Below are 21,841 nucleotides of genomic sequence, written 5' to 3' on the forward strand. Positions count from 1 at the left end.
GTGGTGGGAAGTGGAAACACTATCCCCAGAAACATCAGTTGGGACCTTCTGTTTGGCATGAATATGGGCTAAGCATTCTGGGTGGTCTAAGCCCCTGTCAGACATACCTGCTGAATCACTCTCTCTCTCCCACACATCTCCTGTGAAAATGAAAGCAGATACCAAGGCGCTGAAATAAGTATTGGGTTGGAAGGTTTCCAACTGCTCTTACGTGTCAGAAATAATTCTCTTCCAATTCAGAGCATTTACTAGCAGGCATAGTTTAGGTTTGGATCTGGGCTAGTAAAGTTCCATCTTTACTGCCCTATAAACTAGAGCTGTCAAGTAATAGTTATTTGCTTGCATTTTAATGGTTTGATTAAATCTGTAGAAATTTGCATAGAGAGAAAACAGTTCTGATGGGGAACAAATAGTATCCTTTCCTTGTTTTTGGATGAGAGAGGCCTGTGTCACTTCTGGGAAGAGGCATTCTTTCCTGTGTGATAGAGGAAGAAGAATGCCTCTTTTAAGAAGGCACCTGCCACTTACAGATTTGTAAGTTCTTACATTAGAAATAATTAATTTTAAAAATGTGCTGCTCAGTGAACTGAGAAGGACATCTGAAAATCCTGTTAATTGATAAATCTGACCAATTGACTGAAATAAATGACAAAAGAACCAGGATCCTTTCTCGGAAATGAACTGACATGATGGAGAGGATGGTGATGGAAGGAGCATCAAACTCAATTTGAGACTAGATGAAAAGGCAGTTGTATGTCAGCTTGTGGTAAAACCTGGAGCTTTGTGACACCCGCATCCCCCGCAACGTCGGAGTTAGTGTCAGGCAGAGACAAAATATGCTAAACCCCTCATCTCTATTCATGACTCATTGCAGAGGGCACAGAAGTCTTTATAATAACTAACTCTGATACATGCAAACATTTCCATTCCCAACTGGATGTGACAGTCAGGGCTTCTCCACAGTCACAAATGTATTTGTTTTGCATTATTTATTTATAAAACCTCTGAGCACCTTTCCAGCCTGAATAGGGTGTGACACCGTAAAACCAAAGCATGCGCACCCAAAGTTAAAACACACATGCAAAAAAAGAAGAAAAGCCCATTGAAATTTAGACATGGCGGAAACAACAGAGAAACAAATCCAAATAGCAGTTCATGAAATGAGGACTAACTTGGCAAAAGCTGGCAAAAGACTGTGGAAAACAGAAAGGGTTTCAGAAGTGCCATCGTTGAAACAGGCCTACTGTAGCTCACATATGAACTGGAAAAGTACAGGAAACATGCATGTTTCCTCTGGTAGGGCAAATACCAGATCCTGGGAAAATAGTGTGTGTGTTGGTGGGAGTGGTATCAAGAATCAAGACTCCCCCCACCCCACCCTACCCACGCAGCTGTTATTTCCTGATAGAAAATGCTTGGAAGAATCTGACTTGTTTGGTCCTTTGTTGGCCAGACTTAACATATGTCCTTCATTTGTGGTCTCTGGTAGGTATAAGAGTATCCCTTACGAACAGAGATGATGCAGATGTGGTAGAGAACCTGATTCTATTCGACACATTCTATTAGACTGCCCGTTACTAGGGTTACCAATCCCCAAGTGGAGGCAGGGGATCCCCTGGTTTGGAGGCCCTCCCCCTGCTTCAGGGGCATCAGAAAGCAGGTGGAGTGGGGGGAGGGAAATGTCTGCTGGGCACTCCATTATTCCCTATGGAAACAGATACCCATAGGAAATAATGGAGAACTGATCTGTGGGTATCTGGGGCTCTGGAGGGGCTGTTTTTTAACATAGAGGCACCAAATTCGCAGCATAGCATCTGGGGTCTCTTCTCAAAACACCCTCCAAGGTTCAAAAAGATTGGTCCAGGAGGTTCAGTTCTATGAGCCCCCAAAGAAGGTGCCCCTTTGGAGTTCAATTATGCTTGTGACAACCTTGCTCCTGGCTCCACCCCCAAAGTCTCCTGACTCCACCCCCAAACAAATGGATACAGTTTTTGTTGGCTGTCAAATGTCCCTCATTTACTGAGCAGGTTGTGGAGTTTTTGGCCATGGCAGTGAATGAGAAAAAAATTAAAAATGGAGCCAGGTGGGGGAATACCTTGCTCCACTTTCCTTTGTTAAATTTTGTTTGTAGCTATGTATCCCCATGCTGCCTGTGCCAGCGAATTACTCTGGTTTGTCTGTCCTATTTTGACGTTCCTTTGGATCTTGTATTAATTTTCTGTTATGCCAGTAAATGCCAGTTATGCCAGTTATGTCTACTGTCTGGTCCTTTGTGCTAAAAGAACAAGACTGTAGAGTGTTACCTGATGATCTTATGATGTGTGGCTGGAAGGGGCATATGTCAGAGAAAGGGGTTTCACTAACATGCAGTGCCCAGGTTGTGAAAATAAGAACCACCATCTTGAGGTTGGACCTGGAAACTTAATCTGGATCCAGAATAGACAGGTTATTTTGTTTGGTTTTGTTAATGCTGGCATGATGCATTTTTTTCTACTAATGCCTGATAAAGCGGGCTGCTTTTTGAATGATTTTTCTGAGGCACCCAACAAGGCTTGCCAACCTCCAGGTGGTGGCTGGAGATCTCGGATTACAACTAATCTCCAGGTGACTGAGATTAGTTCGCCCAGCAAAATGGCTGCTTTGGAAGGTGGACTCTGTGGCATTACACCTCATTGAAGTCCCTGCTTCTCCAAACCCTGCCCTCCCCACCCCCAAAATCTCCAGTTATTTCCCAGCCCAGACCTGGCAACTCTAAGCCCAATGTAATGGGCATGGACATGGCTATATTCCAAATTAGAAGTTACTGTTGCATTCTGGCTCACCATCCAAAGCAGATGTGAAGCTCTTTCTGTCCACCATCTGGATATTCTGTAACAAAGATAGATCAAGGAAAACCCCCAGAAAAATTACAAAATACCTACTTCACCCCAAAGATAATTTCATGTGGGTAGCCATGATGGTCTGCAGCAGGGGTTGCCAAACTGCGGCCTGGGAGCCACATGTGGCTGTTTCACACATATTGTGTGGCTCTTGAAGCCCCACCACCCTGTTAGCCAGCTTGATGAAGGCATTTCTCTCTTTAAATCACTTCTCCAGGCCAAGCCAGCCAGTGACTTGGAGAATGCATTTAAAGTTGCTTTCTTTCCATTTCCCCCTCCCATCTATTTTCCTCCCTCCCTTCAAACATCTGACGTTCATTTCTTGCGGCTCTCAGACATCTGACATTTACTCTATGTGGCTCTTATGGTAAGCAAGTTTGGCCATCCATGGTCTGCAGTATAAGAGCAAAATCTGAGTCTGGTTGGTAGCACCTTAAAGACCTACAAGATTTCCAGTGTATAAACTCTCTTGGGAGCTTTGACCCTTAAAAAGTTTATACCCTGGAAATCATCTAGGTCTTTAAGGCCCTAGTGGACTTGGGTTTTCTAGTTCTTCCTCGTTCTGTAAGCACAATTGCTATACCAGTCTTGGCCATTTTTTTTATAGAACAGGGGTGGCCAATCTTGCTTAATGTGAGAGCCACATAGAATAACATCAGATGTTCGAGAGCCACAAGACACGAAGGCAGGCAGGCAGGCAAATAGATGGGGGGGGGGAGGAGGGGGGAGATGGAAAGAAAACAACTTTAACATTAAATGCATTCTCCAAGCCATCTGACGGGGCAGTGGGGGCTTTGAGAGCTGCACAATATGTGTGAAAGAGCCACATGTGGCTCCTAAGCTGTAGTTTGGCTACCCCTGCCATAGAAGGTAGAGCTAGGAGCTAACATAGCCCACAATCAATAGCAGCACCATATTTATTTCATTGGAATTTACTACCACATTAATATGCTTCACTCAGGGAAAAAAATGCTAGCTAAAGATAATCTCCTAGAAGGATGGGAAAAGAAAGGTGCAAGCTAGCCAGCAGTTTGGAGAATGCATTTAAGATTAAATTTGCTTTCTTTCCTCCTCCCCCTCCCCCTCCCCCATCTATTTGCCTGCCTTCCTCTCTTGTAGCTCTCAAACATCTGCCATTCATGTCTTGTAGCTCTCAAACATTTGTCTTCTGTGTGCTGGGATTCTGCCATAGCACTGTGGGCGCACTAGATATTGTGTGCAGAATTTAGCATTCTGAGAATCTCGGATTTGGTTACAAACAACAAGGTTCTGTTCCTGAAGTCTGTGAAGATAGGTTTGAAAGAGTGTGGGCTATCACTTGGGAAAAGAGATAGTTTAGACAAACACAGAATAGTGCTTTCTGTTTGGTGGCCATTGAACCTTTCCTTTTCCACCCTTGTAAGGAGATTATCTTTAGCTAGCATTTTTTCCCTGTCTGAGTGGAGCGTATTCATGTGGCAGTAAATTCCAATGAAATCAACAGGGATTACAACCCTTAAATAGATGAAGATGGGTAGCCGTGTTAGTCTGTCTGTAGCAGTAGAAAAGAGCAAGAGTCCAGCAGCACTTTAAAGACTAACAAAATTGGTGGCAGGGATGAGCTTTTGTGAGTCTGACTCTCAAAAGCTAATACTCTGCCAAACATTTTCTTAGTCTTTAAGGTGCTACTGGACTCTTGCTCTTTTCTAACCCTTAAAAAGATCAAAGACAGTGGTCAACAGCTAATTATACTCCTTTGCCAAACCAGCAATTCTGTGCAAACGAAGATCTCTTTCCAGCTTTGTTTCTGTATTTTCCTGAGTTCCCCTGCCCCATATGCCTATGGTTGCCAACTGACCTTAGCATGAACTCAGTTTTGTCTGCTATTGTTCTTTTAAGGGATGTTTGACCATCAGAGATCAGCAGGTATTTGTGTTTTCTGCATTGGACAGGAAGTTGGACTAGATGACCCTGGAGGTCCCTTCCAACTCTATGATTCTATTCTTCTAAGTGAAGCTTTGGGGGGGGGGGCATTGAGATAAATAGATTTTATCACCTGCTACTGTCTGCTGATGTGTTTTAAACATAGCAATAGAGGTGTGATGTTGGCAACCTTACACGTGCCAGTTTATTTTGGCATTTTTAGTGGCACTCCCCCCCCCCCAAGATTATGCATGCCCCAGCAAAATTAGAAGCGTCGATGGGAGGCAAACATCTAGCTGTATGCAAATTTGGAATGATTAAAAAATGCATTGGTGCACAGATACACACACACTTGCCCCTGTGCAAAGGACAGCCGATGGAAGAAGGTAATATCTGTATAAATCCAGTCTCTCCATCAAGCTGACTGTAAGTTTGTTGAGTTGGTTATTGTTTGCTAAATCATAATTAGTAAAAGAGTGCAGCTAGTTTTCTGTAAGAAAGCAGATTAATTTCTACCATACAGTGTTGTAAAAATTACTGCCTGGTCCAAAAATCCCTTCAGTTCATGATTTTAACCTGAGAGACTGGAGGTCTGCATAAACAAATTTTGACTAGCTAGGACTTGAAATTCAGAACAAGACGAAAGGTTGTGTCAATCTCTGATTTGGGGTAATCTAATCATGGCTATGGTGGATGCAGCAGAATACCTCAGTTCCTTATTTGCAGCTGTGTTTTTAAAGTGAGAGGTAGGATCAACCTGAGTATGTGTGGGAGGCAGATGGATTTTTGGACTGATCACATGTGATGGAATTTTGTTGGGGACAATATACCTGTTGTATGTTCCTTGCTATGGTCCGTTCCATATTCCAGACATGTTTAATACCCAGGCCTTCATCCACGTCTTAATTTGGATTGCCAGGTCCTCCCTGGCCACCAGCAGGGGATGGGGGGTGGAGAGTAGGGTTACCAGAACTAGACTGGGAAACATCTGGAGATTTGGGGATGGAGCCTAGGGAGGACAGGAACTTAATTACAATGCCATACAGTCCTCTGTTCAAAGCATCCATTTTCTCCAGAGAAATTGAGCTGTTTAGTCTGGAGATCAGCTGTAATTCCTGGGGATCCCCAGGTTCCACCTGGAGGCAGGCATCCTTATCTTTAAATCCAACAAAGAACCCAGGAACTGCAAATCAGAAATGTTGAAGGGAACCGCCTCCCACCTTATGCAGCATCTATAAGAAGCATGCCTGCCACTTTTTACAAATGAAAACAGAGATCCACTTGTAACCACCACAGACTTAAGGATTTGCAGGCCAAATCCCCTTCTCATCACACACTTCTGAAGGATCTACTTCATCTGTGTCCAGTAGCTCCTGCACCATTTTAAAAGCCCAGGTCTTTGTTCTTTAGGTTAAAGATAATCCCTAATGGGGGGGGGGGACATTTGATGTCAACAGTTTGTAACTGAGCCTCACCAGGAAGCAAAATGGTAGGCTATGTACAATGTGGCAGTTTCATGTTTAAGTGTATGCATGTTCATTACAGACAAGATGCATCCACCTGCCTTCCAGTTCAAACTAGGCAAGGCACTGGAGATCAGTGATTGAGTCTTCCTCTTCGTTAAATGTCTGTAACAAGAGTAAACAACCATCTGGTATGGCTTGTCAAAGAGCGGCACAGCCGACCGTATGACATTGTATGTGGCACTGGTTCTTTCCATGAGGGACTAAGTAAAGAAAGCCCCTCAGATGCTGGCAGTCCCACAGGTGATCAGGTCACTCCCAGTATGTCTGACTCTGTCTTGCCTTTTTGCTAGCATGCTAATGTCTTCAGAGTGAACCCAACAGGGGATACTTTGGCCAAAAGTTACCTATCCCACTTAATTATAACTAGCAGCTGTGGTGTGAGGGGAGCGTTATTAGAACTTCAGTGTTATGCTAGAGGGAGACTTAAGCGTTTCCCTCTGTGTCTTTTCCTCCAGAGAAAATCAGCTTTTTTGGGGCACTATTTATACTTTACAGACAGGAGTTTAGATCACAGATCTCCAACATCTCTAGTTTGGCCCTCTAAAACAGTGCTTCCCACCAAACATGGCACCTGAGAGTCATGGCACCCACTGATATTTTTCTGACCTCCTCCAAAAACAAACAGCCAAAAGAGACCAGGAGGAATCACCATTATGCCTTCAGGGAGTCCCTGTTCAGAAACAGCAGTCTCCATCACAGAAAAATGTTTCTATTAGATTCTGCCAACATTCTGTGATCAGCCCCTGCCACCATGGCAGCCATTTTGGGATGGGTCTTGCAGCCCCTGCTGTGGCAGCCATTTTATAGTGGTGCCCACTATCTCTTCTCAAACCTCCCAATGTGCCCACAGGCTCAACAAGTTTTGGGGCAACTGATCTAAGATTTGTCTTCTAACAATTTTGGGTAGGGAGAGAGAGAGCTGAACATTGAACAATGACAACTGACGCAAAATATGCCGAGAGAACTTTATCAAGATGTTCTCAAAAGGCAGGCATTAGGGCTGCCAGTTCCAAGTTGGGAAATTCCTGAATATTTGGGGGTGGGGCTTGGAGAGGGATCTCAGTGGGATATAATATCATAAAGTCTACCCTTCAAAGCAGCCATTTTCGCTTGGGGAACTGTTCTTTATAGCGTGGAGATCAATTTAAACTCTGGGAGATCTCCAAGCTGCATCTGGAGGTTTGCCGCTCTCCATTGGAACAATGATTCACTAGGGACAGGTACCAGAAACCAAGGGCCACCCCTGAGAATTGGGGAAAGCTGAAGCCTATGCACCCTTCTGAGATTTTCCTTTTGTTATTCCTCCATGGTGGGAAAAGTGGCAGCTGTCAAATGTCTGCCTGTCACCCACCATGCAGCTGTGAGAGGCAGAGAGAGGCACTGACAGGAGGGTGGGGGGAAGCTGGCAGCACTAACTGAGGGGCAATATCTACTCCCTTCTCCTTTCTGCTTGGCACAGAAGGATGGATTCAAAGGCTCCGATTCTAGGTTATATCTCAGCATCCGTCCTGGCCACCTCCTGCTCCGTCTTTGTCCGCACATTTTAAAAGCTGTAAAACCATTGCGTGGCTTTGATTCATCCTTGTAACACCGCAGGATATGGAAATTTAAAGGCATAGGCCAGCATCTCTAGTGGGGGGGATGACTGGAGATAAATACTAGTCAAGATTAAATAATCAGACTTTCTTTCCTCCCCCAAGCAAGTGTGGGATACACTCCTACAAGGTCTTCCTCCTTCTGCTCCTCCCCAAACATCTGTCAGACCAGAGAACTGAGCTCTTCCACCCCCATTTTCTTAAAATATCTTTAGAGAATCTCCAGGCTGATTTTGAGGGGGGGTTAAATTCCCAGTGGTAAGATTCACTCCCTTGGGGATGACAGAAAGTCCCTGGGAATATTTCCCAAGGATTGTTGATTTTGCTGTAGACCATATTTCAGCTAAACTTTTGTGCCGGCAGTCAAGGTATTTGTATGTCTTCAGAGTCCTTCGGGTTTTTTTTTAAAAAATTATTCAAGTATAATATCTTCTACCACCCTGCCTACTATCTGTACCACAGTCTCTCTTTGCCCAAATTAATATTGGAGGCACACTCCACTATCACACTAGAAAATGGTTACATTTATAGTGTGTGTAGGGGCAAATTAGATATTATGGTGACCCAATCCATATGAGTCATGCTGTACTCTTACAAAGCGGGGGGGGGGGGGGGGGATTTACAACCCAGCACTGGGAGGGGGTGGTGAACCTTTCCCGCCTTTCTTGTTCCCCCCAAATTGCTTCCCCACAGCTGTTTTTCTCCTGACAAGAATTACTCAGAATCTTGGAGGAAGAAACACAGCTGGGGTGCAAAGCAGGGACTTTTTTTTGTGAAGGGGGAGAATTCAGCTCCTCTTCCTGTCCACCCATGTTGTACTTTACATTTGTGTGCTATTTCTTTAGCGCCTTGTTATCCAACCCTTCCTCCAAACAGTAAACATCATTCTGGTTTCTTTCGTTATATCCTCAGAACGACTTTATGAGGAAAGTTAGACTGAGAGAGGGCCAGTGCCCCAATGTCACCCAGTGAGCTGCTTGGCAAAGTGTACGTTTGAACCTGGGTTGCCCAAATACTAGTCTGATAACTTTAACCACCACATAATACTGGTCACCACTTAAGGGCCACCTCACTAGATGAAGGTTATAACATTTCTGGGGTGGGGAGATCCACCTCAGTCAGTTTACATAAGAGACGGAAGCAATGATACCATAGCTGGGGAAGATGCGTCCCCTTAGACTGAAAAAATTGGCCATCCCTGTTTTAAGTTATCCTTCATCTCTTTAAGTCGCATGCCAGACTTCCAGTCAAGTAAATATTGGGGGAATCTCACCAGAAATGTTTCTGTTCTAAATCAAGCTCTTCTTATTCTGAAAATGAGAACTGTCACACCTCAAATTAAAAGCATGTGCTTTTTTTCTTCTGGGGGAGTCTTATGGAGAGGGCAAAACAGTGTTCTAGGAAAGGTGGTTATACTTCTGGAAAGGAAAGGAAAGGAAAGGAAAGGAAAGGAAAGGAAAGGAAAGGAAAGGAAAGGAAAGGGGTTGGGGACTTGACCCAGAATAACTGAATCAAGAACCAAAAAGGTTAGTTGTGAACCAGTATAGGACCAGTTACTAAAAATTATTTATGAAGCCTAAATATGTATTTTTATTAACTAATGGTTAAAAACATATATGGACCCAATTGTAGCCTTATTACGGCATAACAATACAAGGATTACAAAAGGGAACTATTGCAACCTGATGTTTTAGCCCAAATAGGCCTTCTTCAGTGTTCAGTGTTTGTACATAAAGGCTTATGAAACAATAGTTAATACAATATACAAAAACTATGTACAAGTTGATATAGGACTAAAAAAGGAGTTTAAAAATCAATAATAGATTACACAGGGCAAACTAATGTTTTGTGAGGTCTCCTTGAACTAATGTTTTGCGAGGTCTCCTTGAGTCTGGCCTTGTGCCTTTGTCAATTGTATATATGCAGAGCGATGTTTCTTGGTGTATGCCTTCCAGTTTCGGTACGGAGAGTTCAAATGCAAACTACTGATCAGAGCCAATGTGCCATAGATAGTAAGCAGTCAGACTGCACATCACACAGCATATATACAATTGACTAAGGCACAATACCAGACTCTATAGTTTTTAGTAATTGGCCCTATATTGGTTTGCAACTAACCTTTTTGGTTCTTGATTATAGCCCTGTCCCACCTGGTAGAAATTGCCGCTAAGTTTCAGAAAACCTATTTCAACAGGTTTTCAGAGAAAGAGACAAACAGGTGGTTTCCCTTGCCTGCCTCTGAGTCACAACCCTGTATTTCCTTGGTGGTCTCCTGTCCAAGGACTAACCAGGGCCAACTCTGCTTAGCTTTTGAAATCTGATGAGATCAGGCTAACATGGTCTCTGCTTTATAGGACTTTGATTTTTAACACATAAGGCTAACATCACCACCTTTAGTTTGCCCTTAGCAGTGAGATAACTATTGTCACTCAGAAGAGCCTCTTCTCGTGAGTCTGTATGAGTCTCTGTTCTGGATGGCTTCATTTGAGAGCAGTTAATTCAGCTGCATCTCTGTGTCATGAGGCATTTGGATTATCCCAGTGACTTAGCAAAAGTACCTGCTACTTCAGAAACTGATTCAGAAGAAGCAGGACATCATACAGAGATGCAATTGCCAGCCTCCAATGCTCCAGTGCTCAGCCATTCTAACACTTAAATCCATATTTTATAGAATCCCGGGAGTTCTGTCTTCAATACTCATTTAATGTCACCTAATGCTCAGCCATAATTATAGTCAGGGAAATAAAATTATGGATTTATCCCTCCTTGCCCCAAGCATCCAACATTTGTTAATCAGTGGAGTGAGGATTTTAATCCATGATAGTGATTGTGAGAGTAGAACAAGAGGATGGTGGTTATTCCAGGTACATAAATCCAGAGTAGATGGACATTATCAAAAGGTAATTGACTTCACTCCCTTCCCAGAGAAATAAGAATTACTTTACTGCTTTATACTCTAACAAGTCTAACGCGTAGTTTACACCCCCCCCCCCCCCCAGTCTTGTGAAAGTTGTTTATTAAGGTCACATAAAAGAAATTTGCTAGCTCAGTGCTCTTTAAGCTGGCATCCCACGCTTTGTATGAGCTAACAACCTGTTTCTTTTCTTTTTTTCCCATGCAGGGGGATTGGAAAACAGGGCCTTCAATGTTTAGGTAAGAGCTTTCTTCAGATTTTCCCCTTTGGACAGGTTCTCTTTTTGCTTTTAGAGAACCCCACACTGTGAAAGAATAATAATTGTACATAACACTTAGCATTTACATTACAATGCAGGGTTTGTTCACATCCATATTTTTGCCGTAAGCTTTCTGACAACCCTGTAAGGTTGGTCGGTATTATTGTTCCTACCAGCTTGTAGATTTTGGGGAGGGGCTGGGAGGGAAGCAGTTTAATTCCATGGCTAAGGCAAGATTCAAACTGCAGGCTTTCTGCTCCATAGCACAGTACATTAGTCACTATGCCGCATCATCTAAAAATGAATTTGAGGTAGTACAGCAGGACTGGCAAAGGAAAGCTCTTCTAATTCTATTAAAAAGGAGAGCTGGGGAAGAAAGCTCAAGTTTACCTAAAAGCCACTCTATGACTGATAACAGATGGGCATTTGGGGGCGGTTGGGAGGCGTCCCAAATCAGGACGGCTCAAAAAGAGCCATCCTGAAGCCTCCACATGCCCCCCTGCAAGCCATCTCCATTCTGTCCATGGGCATGTTCAGATGGCCTCTGTGCACCATTCCTGTCCCCATACATTTTCAGTAGTAATGCACATGCTTTCACATGTGTATGCGCACATACATGTGTGTGCACATGTGCACTGAACAGTTTTAATTTAAAAAAACTGGATGTGACTGGGGGCGACTTGATGGTTTCACACCGCCAAGGCGCCTTGCTTGTGCCCTTCCGCTTCCAGATGCCAAGGAGGCAACTGGCATGCAGCTCAAAAATTTGCTACCACTTTGGAGGATGGGGTGAGTACAGCACGAGGATGGGCAGCAGATATTTGTGTGTGGAGGGATTTTTTGGGTTGATTTCAGAGGTGTCTGTTAGCAGCCCAGCTGCCCTATGAAAGTTCCTATCGCAAGTTGCCTGTAGCAACTCAATGTTTGTGCAAAAGGTTATACTCTACATATGCTCAGAGGGACTCTCCAACCACCTGGCAAAGAATGAGGGGGGTAAAGTCTGTTGAGTCTGATGAAAATTCTGGGTTGAAAGTCCTGTGGACGCTGGTGATTTATGTTCAGCTGTGTCACAAGAGGTAGAGATTTGGCATGTGTAGCTTCCTCCCTGGCAGGAGATGGGGAAACTACACCAGTGGAATTTCTGCTTCTCATGTGGCTTTTAAAGCTACACAGCCTCTGTTGAGGAATGGAAGAGAACAGAACGGTATTATTAAATTGCTTTTGGTCCTTTCTGGGGTAACAAGATCCAAATTAAATTAATAAAAGATGGCATTTAACTGAGAACAAGTACACTGTTGGTTCTCTTCCACTTTCACATGTCAGGACTCTTGGGCTGCCAGGTGACCAGGAAACATTCAGTTTGGCCTGCTCCTGTGCCTTTAAAAGAAGCTGGTGATGCACAGGGCAATAGGCTACCATTGCTCTCTGCTTTCCAGCAAGGAAATAAACATAGTCAATAACACAGTCAACTATTAACTGCTGTCAAAAGGGCCGTTAACAAAGATTGGTTCACAAGTTGGCCATCTCGAGGAAGAATTACTACTCATGAGTTACAGCAGGGGCGGCTGGGGTGGAGCTGGAGTTCAGGCCTCTTGGGTTCTTAGGAGGAAAGCTGGGTTGTACAAGGGGGCTGGGAAAGATTGTTTCTAATTTCCCTAATTCCCTTCTTAATCAGGCAGTTCACACAATCGGCCCTTGAGCCAAGTTTATTGTTTCGCTGAACTAGATTCTTCCATCTATTTTAGGGCTGTGAAATCTCTCTCTCCTTTTCCTTGCATTTTATATACACTTCAGCCTCTTCCGCTACCCGTGTACCTGGCACATCCTTCCAAATTTACCTTCTCTTTTGCACCTGCTCCCAGCTCACCTGACCTCTCCCCCCCCCCCTGGCTTATTTGCACAGCCCATCTGACAATATCCTTAGTGACTGTTGCATATGTGCTTGTTAATATAGAAGCATTTATGTACCATGGGTGCCACGTCATACCTTACCTCTTTCAGTTTCAAGTGGGGGGAGGGCAAACTTGATTGGCCTTGATTCTTAATATGTGTCCCTTACATGTTTGGAGATGTGCATGTGTTTCCCTTTAATATTTTGTGTGTTCCAATAGGAAATACTAAAGGAATATTGACTTGTACTGCCGCAAGAAGCGTTTTCTTCCATTATGATGTTGCAAACTGAGTATCTAATACATATAACAGTGACCTGGCTTGTGTTTTCCTGCCGAACATCCCCCACCAAAAAATGCTACATTTTATTGTCCTGGGGAAATTGATGTCTGAATGAAATTGCAAATTATATAGATTCTGGTAGAGTCATCTTGTGTGCAGTTCTTCCCTAGTACTATTTTTTTCTTTTATAGGATGATCTCTGGAGGCTGCAAGCTTCTGTAAAAATACTGGGTAGGGGGAGAAGAGGGTCTTCTTAGTCTTTTCCCTCTTGCCCATCACAAGCTATTTTTTGCTTTTCAGGGCAAGAGATTTCTCCACCCCTTCCCATCATTAGAGAAAAAGTAATTTGGTAGGTGGGTGTGTTAACAGAAAAGCTGCCAGAAGTAAAAGGGTTAAGAAGCACCTCCTTCCCATTGGCTGTATCACAAGATTGCCGTCTCCATGGTCGCCTTTTTATAAAAGAAGAAGTGTGTGTTTGGGGGGGGGGACTACACATGAGATTGAGCACCACATCTTACTTGGCCATTATTTACACACAGGCTTAATTGCACTGAATAGCTCTCACTGATGCACAGTTGTATAGACCAATAAGAATTTAAGTAGCAAGACAAGGATAGCCTAGGCAAGCCTGATTTTGTTAGATCTTGGAAGCTAAGCAGGGTCAACTGTGGTTAGTACTTGGATGGGAGACTGTCCTTGAAATACCCAGCTGAGAGGCGGGGGCAGGCTTATTCAGCCACCTCCCTGAATATCCTCCAGGCCACCAGTAGGGGTCAGTCACCAGAGGTTGACATGACTTCTAGGTGCAGACACACACAAAATACAAAAATACAACACCCCCCCCCCCAAATTCCAAGTGCCCACATCTTCCTTGTGCTGAACCACTCACAATTATTATGATACACACAAACTTAAATGCAGACTCCCCCCTCTCATGCATGCATAGTGTTCTCTCTTACATACGTCCAGGCTGGCATCATGCAGATATTCTCTTGCAAGTGTCCATTTGATACCCTGAATATGCACACTTTGTCAAGGCAGGTGTGTACTCCGTTGTGGACTTCTTTCACAGATTCTCACTTGCAAATTGGCATTTGAACAATTGTATACCTGGAGAGGTATTTGCAAGCACCTTTCCCTTCACAATGATATTCTCTCTCTCTCACACACACACACATGCAGTTCACTACGGTGCTTTCTTCACTCCACTTCCTCCCAAAATGCTTTGAGGTTCCATTCCCCATCAATGGGCAGCTGGCAAACCAGGATCTCCCCCTCCGTCTCCAACTTTATTACATTTTGGGAAACACATCCTCAGTGATCTGTGTCCAGACCTGCTGGTTGCTAAGAAACCACAATATCGGCTGCCATAGAGATCGCTAAGCAACCCCTCCTCTTGCCAGTTCCATCAACACCTGCCAATCAACTGCTGTCCCAGTTCATATTCACCTGTTCCCACTGTGCATCCCTCAACCTCAAGAATTCCTCTCCCCACACCCACTCGATGCTCTAACTTCTTAGGCTCCTCTTCTTTTTGAGGGAACCCAAGAGTCCTGTTTCCCAGCATGCTGTGAGGTATTCAAATGGGCCGCACTCCCCTCCCCTCCAGGTGCTGGAAACAATTTCTCTCACAAACCCCATCGCTCTCATGAGATTTCCCTTGCTCATGCTGGACAATGGCTCACAGAGGGGTAAAGGCTCAGTTGGCAGATCTGTTGCCATAGGAACCCAGAGACATTTCCAGAAGTGACTGATCAAGGGAGAGAGAGTAGGGACTTGTAGGGCTGCCAACTGGCCAGGGAAAAAAACAACAGCCAAGAACCCTTTCTTGGCCTGCTGTTGTGTCCCTGCAAACATAATCAACTGAATCTTTTGGCAGCGTAGAGATAAAAGAGGATTGCCAAACCTGGCATTGGTACTCGTGCCCTTGACAACTGCTTTGTGGGCAGCAGTTAGCGGGCAATAATGTTTATCTCCTGAAAAATGTCACCTGTTAATTTCTGCAGAACAAGCAGCTTGCTAAAGGCACAGTCACACAGGGTGGAGGAGAAGCTGGCAACCCCTGAGGAGAAACATTATCTCACCGGCTAACCAGCTATAATGACATGAAGGGCCAGCTATAGGGGCTGATTCAAGAACTGGTAACCTTAGTAGGGGAGTGGTGGGCAGCAGGATTCCTCCTGTGATTTCTGGAAGAGGACTTTAATGAGTAACAAGGATATGATGGAGGATTTGAGCTCTTTGGGTGTGTGAGAAGGGAAAGGGATGAAAAAATTGGTTAGAGCAGGGTGATGCTTACAGCCAGAACTCCTGGGTTCTTTCTTGAGTATGCTTGAGCCTTTCTCCCCCCCACCGTCCAATCCCCTCCCCCGCTGTGCTGGGTACTTGTGGATTCGTCCCCCGCCTGTTGCCATGGAGACCCATCTTCCAAATCTCAGGCCTGGAGATGCTGAAGGCAGGAGGGAAAGAGGGGAAGGAAGGGGAGAGCAAAGTCATCCCCCTCAACCTGCCCTCATGGATTGGCACCCTGTATTTCCTTCCCTCCCACCTGAGAAATCCTGTGCTGTGGGTTCCACTGGCTTGGGGTTGGGGTTGAGAAAGCATAAATTGGTTGCCCAGGTTCATGCCCAAGATCAACAGGCACTTTGGTGTACCCATATTTAGGTGGTTAAAAGAGAAGAAATCCCCCCTCACCATTTCGTGGTGGGTAATGGGGACAAGGGAATTCAGATGTACTACAAAAAGTGTGGATGTGGAAAAGAGTTGGTGGTAGTTACTCCAGATTATTTAACCTGGAGTAGAAGGATGCCAGATGTCTGAGGCAACTGTGGTCATAACAACCCACTTCTCTCCAAGAAACAGTGTCTAATATCTCTTCTCTTCTGTGTTCTTCCTTTCCTCCCCTCTCTCCCTCCTCCCTTGCCTATTATATCTGTATACACTTTCTATATTTGGTTCCTCTTTAATCTCTATCATTTTTCTTTTCTAACCTTCTCTCTCCCAACCTCTCTGCTGTTCTGCCTCAGTATGCAGCTTTGTCTTGCACAAGAGATGCCATGAATTTGTTACATTTGAGTGTCCAGGAGCTGGGAAAGGACCCCAGACAGATGTAAGTGATGCTCCCTTCCTCAGGGTCTCTAACTTTTCAAAGGGACATGTGTGGTTCTATTGGATAGAGTGTGTGTGTGTGTGTGGGGGAAGCATTTAGGAGCCAGGACTTCAGGTCTCACCACCATTGCAGGTGAGTGTCCCGGTTTCCTTGCTATTTATACAGCAATAGAGGGACCGCTGTCCCATTTCTGATGTCCTTGGCCTGGAATCCCATGGAAGGAGCGGGAGAGGAAGGGAGGATTTGTCTTGTCTGCCCCAGCCTTCCATCACACACACAATTAATTGTGCATGCTGAAATTTATACAACTTTCAGATGCATATACTCCACAACTTCACAAACATGTGATATGAGAGTTCAAGGAAATGCTGATAGCTGCTTTTGGGTCAAAAAGCAATTTTTCTCCAGGCAAGTTTGGCCAGGGATCCTGGATGTTTTTGCTATCTTCTGGGCATGGAGCAGGGGTCATTGGGGTTGTATGTGTGTAGAGGGAGATATTTGTGAAGTTCCTGCATTGTGCAGGGGGTTGGACTAGATGACCCTGGAGGTCCTTTCCAACTGTGTGATTCTATGATTTGTTACAGGCAGTACCTTAGTGCCATACATACACAAGGCCAACATCTCCTTTTATCAAAATTTATGAGCCTAGCAGCTCTTTTCAGTTTCCAGGAAGAACATGGGCAAGATCCATGTGGTTTTGCACATTAGAGGGCAATGTCTACAGTCGCATTTGAATTGACTATGTGTTGCCATGAATTTTCCATTTTACAGGATCCTCGAAGCAAGCACAAGTTCAAGATCCACAGTTACAGCAGCCCGACATTCTGCGATCACTGTGGCTCTCTCCTCTATGGGCTGGTGCACCAGGGGATGAAATGTACCTGTAAGTAACTATCTCTCTTCTAACCACCCTTGAAGTTTTGTGGAATGCTTAAAACACCAAGACTGGAGTCCTGTGCACACTTACCTAGCTGTAAGCCCCACTGAACAAAACTGAGAGTAAAATGCATCACACTGAACTCTAAGTATGGTAGCATTTCTCCAGGGCAAATACCTGTTTTGTCCAAGAGCTGTTTTGTCCAAGGCCAGTAAGACTCTCCACTGAAAATCCCTAGTGCAAACCTCAGCTCACCTAGAGTGCCAGTTGGGTATAGTGGGTAGGAGCGGTGGATTCTAATCTGGAGAACTGGGTTTGATTCCCCCTCTCCTCCTCCACATGCAGCCAGATGGGTGACCTTGGCTGAGTCACAGTTCTCTCAGAGCTCTCTCAGCCCCACCTACCTCACATGGTGTCTGTTGTAGGGAGAGGAAGGGAAAACGATTCTAAGTCATTCCAATACTTCAGGTAGTGAAGGGGAGAGTATAAAACTTCTCCTCCTCCTCCTGCTTCCTGGATGGAAGTTGTACATTTTGGCTTGGATCTTATGACATCATTCCTCCCGCTTTTCTCTCTGGCTACTTTCCTCTGCTGCAGAGCTTGCTTCCTCTGCCATTAACTCTTCCACTGCAGAAGGGTTCCTTGAAAAACACTGATCATGCACACATGAAAGCACAAGCATCACAGGAAGTGTATGCTGCAGTGGAGGAAAGCTGCCACCAGGGCTGGCTCTGCCACTGGGCAAACTAGGCAATTGCCTAGGGCGCCGGCCTTCTGGGTACACAGAATTGGGCACCCTCCATGTGACTCAGTGATGTTATTAGTACACAGGGTGTGCCAGAAGTTAGCCTTGCCTAGGGAGCCAGACAGTCTAGGGCCAGCCCTGGCTGCCACAGTCACTGGAGAGAAGAATGAGGAGAATGATGTCACAGGAGCCATGAATATGATTTTTTTTCTTAACACTTTAGGAGAAATGCTAAATATATACCATGCTTTCTGTCTGAATACTAGTTGTAATTTAGGATGGATCTCTATAAGCAGCAACAAAATCCCTTTATTAAGATTAACCAAAATGACACGAAACTGTGTATAAGTTTACAAGTTTTCTGGAAATGCATGCAGCAGAAGGAGATGGGAGAGTCTTGGGAGTGGGCTATACAAACATCAAGTGAGCTATATCATTTTTGAATTTTCTCACATGAAAGCACCTTTGCAAACAGAAAGTCTGCATGCCAGAGAGAAAAGCTGTAACTTACCCACTCTCCTACCTGTACTAGTTTTCTCATTACAAATAACTTGTTTTTAATTGTGGGGGGCGGAGCATAAAAATAGGATTCCTCTACTGAATTAGTACTATCTCTTGAATAGCCTCTGGAGTCTACCATCTTGTTCTGCACCATGTGTTGATCTGGCTCAAATCCTGCTGAAAGCAATGAAGCAAGTTTAGTTGCAACTAACTTAAGTCTTATTGATTTTATTTATTTATTTTTGTACATTTATAGTCCGCCGTTTCCCGTAAGGGCTTAGGGTGGATTCCAACAAGCTAAAACAATAAAACAGTAAAAGTTTTGATACAACTTAGTAATGATTGAGAAGTCTGGCATGACTCACTTCCATTACAATCCAAAGACTGATGCTCATGTGCATCTGGAGAGGGCCTGATGCAGTGTTGCTCACCTCACTACAGCAAGGTGGTATCTGATAAGATTTTTCATGGCCATGTATTGGCAGGATCCTGTAAAATTCTCACATCCAGAGCCACAACCATTTCAAAATTCCAAATCAATAAAATGAAAAATGCCAAATCACTCAGGTTACTGTATACAGTAAGAGAATGGAGCACATCATCTCAGCTTTAGCTTGGATGAATTATGAGGGGAATTGGAGACTTTAGAAGGCATAAGTAAGGAGAATTGGATAGGGCACTCCTTTACATGTTGTGGTGGCAACTGGATCTTGACACAGGGTTCACTAAATAACATACTTTGCAACTGGGTTTTCACTGTGTAAGAATGGCAAAATCCACTTGCAAATGGTCACCATGTTAAAGCACCCACAGTATATGCCAGTTCTTTTTTGCATAGAGTTCCTTGCTGGGGAAAGTGGCTATCCTTGTCAAATTGTTTCGCCTTCTCAGTAAGATTTAAAATGAATGACTGCCTCCATTCATTCATAAGCTGGAGCTCTGTCCTCAGTGGATTTCCTAAATTTCATGCATACGGGGTGGGGACAAAGTAATGAGGGTGAAAATGAGGCTATCCCAAAGACCCACTTCATAGTCTTGCTTATGTTTTAAACTGGTTCGATTGTTTTATTATGTTGGAAACTGCCCTGAGCACACTATGGGAAAGGGCGGCCTATAAATCTACGGAAATAAATAAATAAATAAAAATCCATGTGTGGTACAAATTTGCAGGGTGGTGGGTGGAGGTTAGAGAGCACTGAAGCTATCTATTGTAGGGATAGTTGGTCCTGACTGACTGACCCACCTCTGTTGTCCCCTGCAGGCTGTGAGATGAATGTGCACAAGCGCTGTGTCCACTGTGTGCCCAGCCTGTGTGGGGTGGACCACACAGAACGCCGGGGGCGCCTGAAAATCAGCATTGAGACGTTCGAGAGTGACGAGATCCGTGTGACTAGTAAGAATCAGACACAGGGGGAAAGGAGGAATAGTATAAGCCTGGGAGGGTCTCCTTTTTTTCCATCTTTGGTGAGCTTGTGTAATGTTAGAATGGCAGAAACGGAGGTGTGGAAGGAGTATCTGATGAAGGGAGCTTTGCCTCTTGGAAAAATTATTTTCTGAAATTCTTGTTGGGTGCTGCTGGACTTGAACCTTGCTGTTCTACTGCAGACTAACACGGCTACCCTCTGAGAAAGACCACTGATCTGTCTGTAAAAGGCAATTTGCATCTGTGCAGAAGGAGCCCTGTGGCGCAGTGTGGTAAAGCTGTAGTACTGCAGTCCAACCTCTCTGCTCATGACCTGAGTTCGATCCTGGCGGAAGCTGGGTTCAAGTAGCTGACTCAAGGTTGACTCAGCAGTCCATCCTTCCAAAGCTGGTAAAATGAGTACCCAGCTTGCTGGGGGTGGGGGGAAGTGTAGATGACTGGGGAAGGCAATGGCAAACCACCCCGTAAAAAAGTCTGCCATGAAAACGTCATGATGCGACGTCACCCCAGAGTCGGAAATGACTGGTACTTGCACAGGGGACTACCTTTACCTTTATCTGTGCAGAGTCCCAATTTGTGAGGGAGTGGGGTGAGAGAGAGAGAACATTTCAAACCCCAGTTTTGCTAATTGAAACCAAGTTAATTGCACTGTTCGTAGCATTTTTGAGGGGGAGAGACAAGTTATTACAAGACACATTTTCCCCCTTTAATAAAAGGCTAACCACAGCCCAGGGAGCTTGGTTTCAATTGGCGAGACTGAATGGGGGTTGACGGGTTAAATCTCCTATCTCCTCCCTGCGTGGCTCCAATTCAAATTGGGGCTGCGTGTGACTGCAATTTGCTTTTACAGATGGTTGGAGATCTGTGATCTTCATGCTGTTTGTGCCCAAAGAGGCTGAGTTACAAATCAAGAAGTCCTTGCTTCAGATCTCACCCGTGCTGTAGCCTTAGAGTGACTTCTGTTTCTCTCAGCCCTAGTCACTAATCTGGAGTATGGCAGGGGGTGGGTGGGGGTAATAGTATCAATCTACCTTTCAGGATTGTTGTCCTTACAAAAAGATAATGTACATGAAGCTCTTTGAACGCATTAGATAAATGTGAAAAGTCAGACTTCTTTATACCAAACTGTACCTCAGGGTTATACATACCCCTCTATATTTTTTAAAAAGCAGGGCTTTTATTTTGAGCAGAATCACAGTTCTGGCTGGCTTGGCATCAGGGGAGTGGCCTAATATGCAAAAAAACCTCTGTAAAAATGTAAATCCAAATTATTACCCAGGAGAAGCCAGTATTGTAATCTGAATTAACTGTGCATACTGAGCAATTTTACAAATATTTACTTATCCTTTGTATAATTTATTCTGCTTTTATTAGTCATGGGGACAGCCTAGTGGATTGCAGGGGTGCCAGAAAATCTGGCTCAGTCCTTCTCCTGTGACGGAAGATCCACTAGCTGAAACTTTTCTTCATAAGGACTAGAAATTTACTTTTTAAAAAATGAAAGCTAAGGTGTTCAGGATGCTAAATTCTGGATCCAAGGAGCTGACTATACATGGAGGGAAGGATCAGGAGGTAGAGTTGCAGGAGGTAGAGAGCTGCAACAGCAAACGGCATGCCTGCCACCTTGGCAGGGGTGTGCTTTCATGCTCTGGCTGGAATCAGCCATGCTGTCCTAAGAATGCCAGAAGAACCCAGCAGGGCTGGATGTAAGGTTTATTTAGTCCAGAATTCAGTTTCCCAAATTGAATTTAAAAAAAAAATTGTAACCAGCTAGTTACTTTCATTGGTACTCGGTTCAGGTTCATCAGATTTTGTTCCCTCCTAGAGTCCTGCTCACTGGCAGGGAAAGTCTGTCTTTGCAGACTTCCTTATTGTTGTGGTTATTTTTTTTTTTTGTGATGTTTGACAATTGGTGAAATACAGAAAGAGGCAGGGGTGC

The 21,841-nt window shown here is 44.4% G+C and overlaps 1 protein-coding gene across 2 annotated transcripts in view; it reads left to right on the top strand.

Annotated features, from left to right (window-relative positions):
- PRKCG (protein kinase C gamma) overlaps positions 1–21,841 on the top strand; it is a 44,434-nt gene that overhangs the window by 7,075 nt on the left and 15,518 nt on the right. The window contains exons 2-5 of one of the 2 annotated variants that reach the window (XM_060256298.1): positions 11,024–11,055; positions 16,274–16,356; positions 17,128–17,239; positions 19,741–19,872. In XM_060256298.1, the coding sequence (XP_060112281.1) occupies positions 11,024–11,055; positions 16,274–16,356; positions 17,128–17,239; positions 19,741–19,872 (359 nt within the window). The remainder of the gene's footprint in view (positions 1–11,023; positions 11,056–16,273; positions 16,357–17,127; positions 17,240–19,740; positions 19,873–21,841) is intronic. The other variant, XM_060256299.1, reaches the window with a different exon arrangement.

This window comes from Heteronotia binoei, chromosome 15 (genome assembly GCF_032191835.1).
Source record: "Heteronotia binoei isolate CCM8104 ecotype False Entrance Well chromosome 15, APGP_CSIRO_Hbin_v1, whole genome shotgun sequence".
NCBI lineage: Eukaryota > Metazoa > Chordata > Lepidosauria > Squamata > Gekkonidae > Heteronotia > Heteronotia binoei.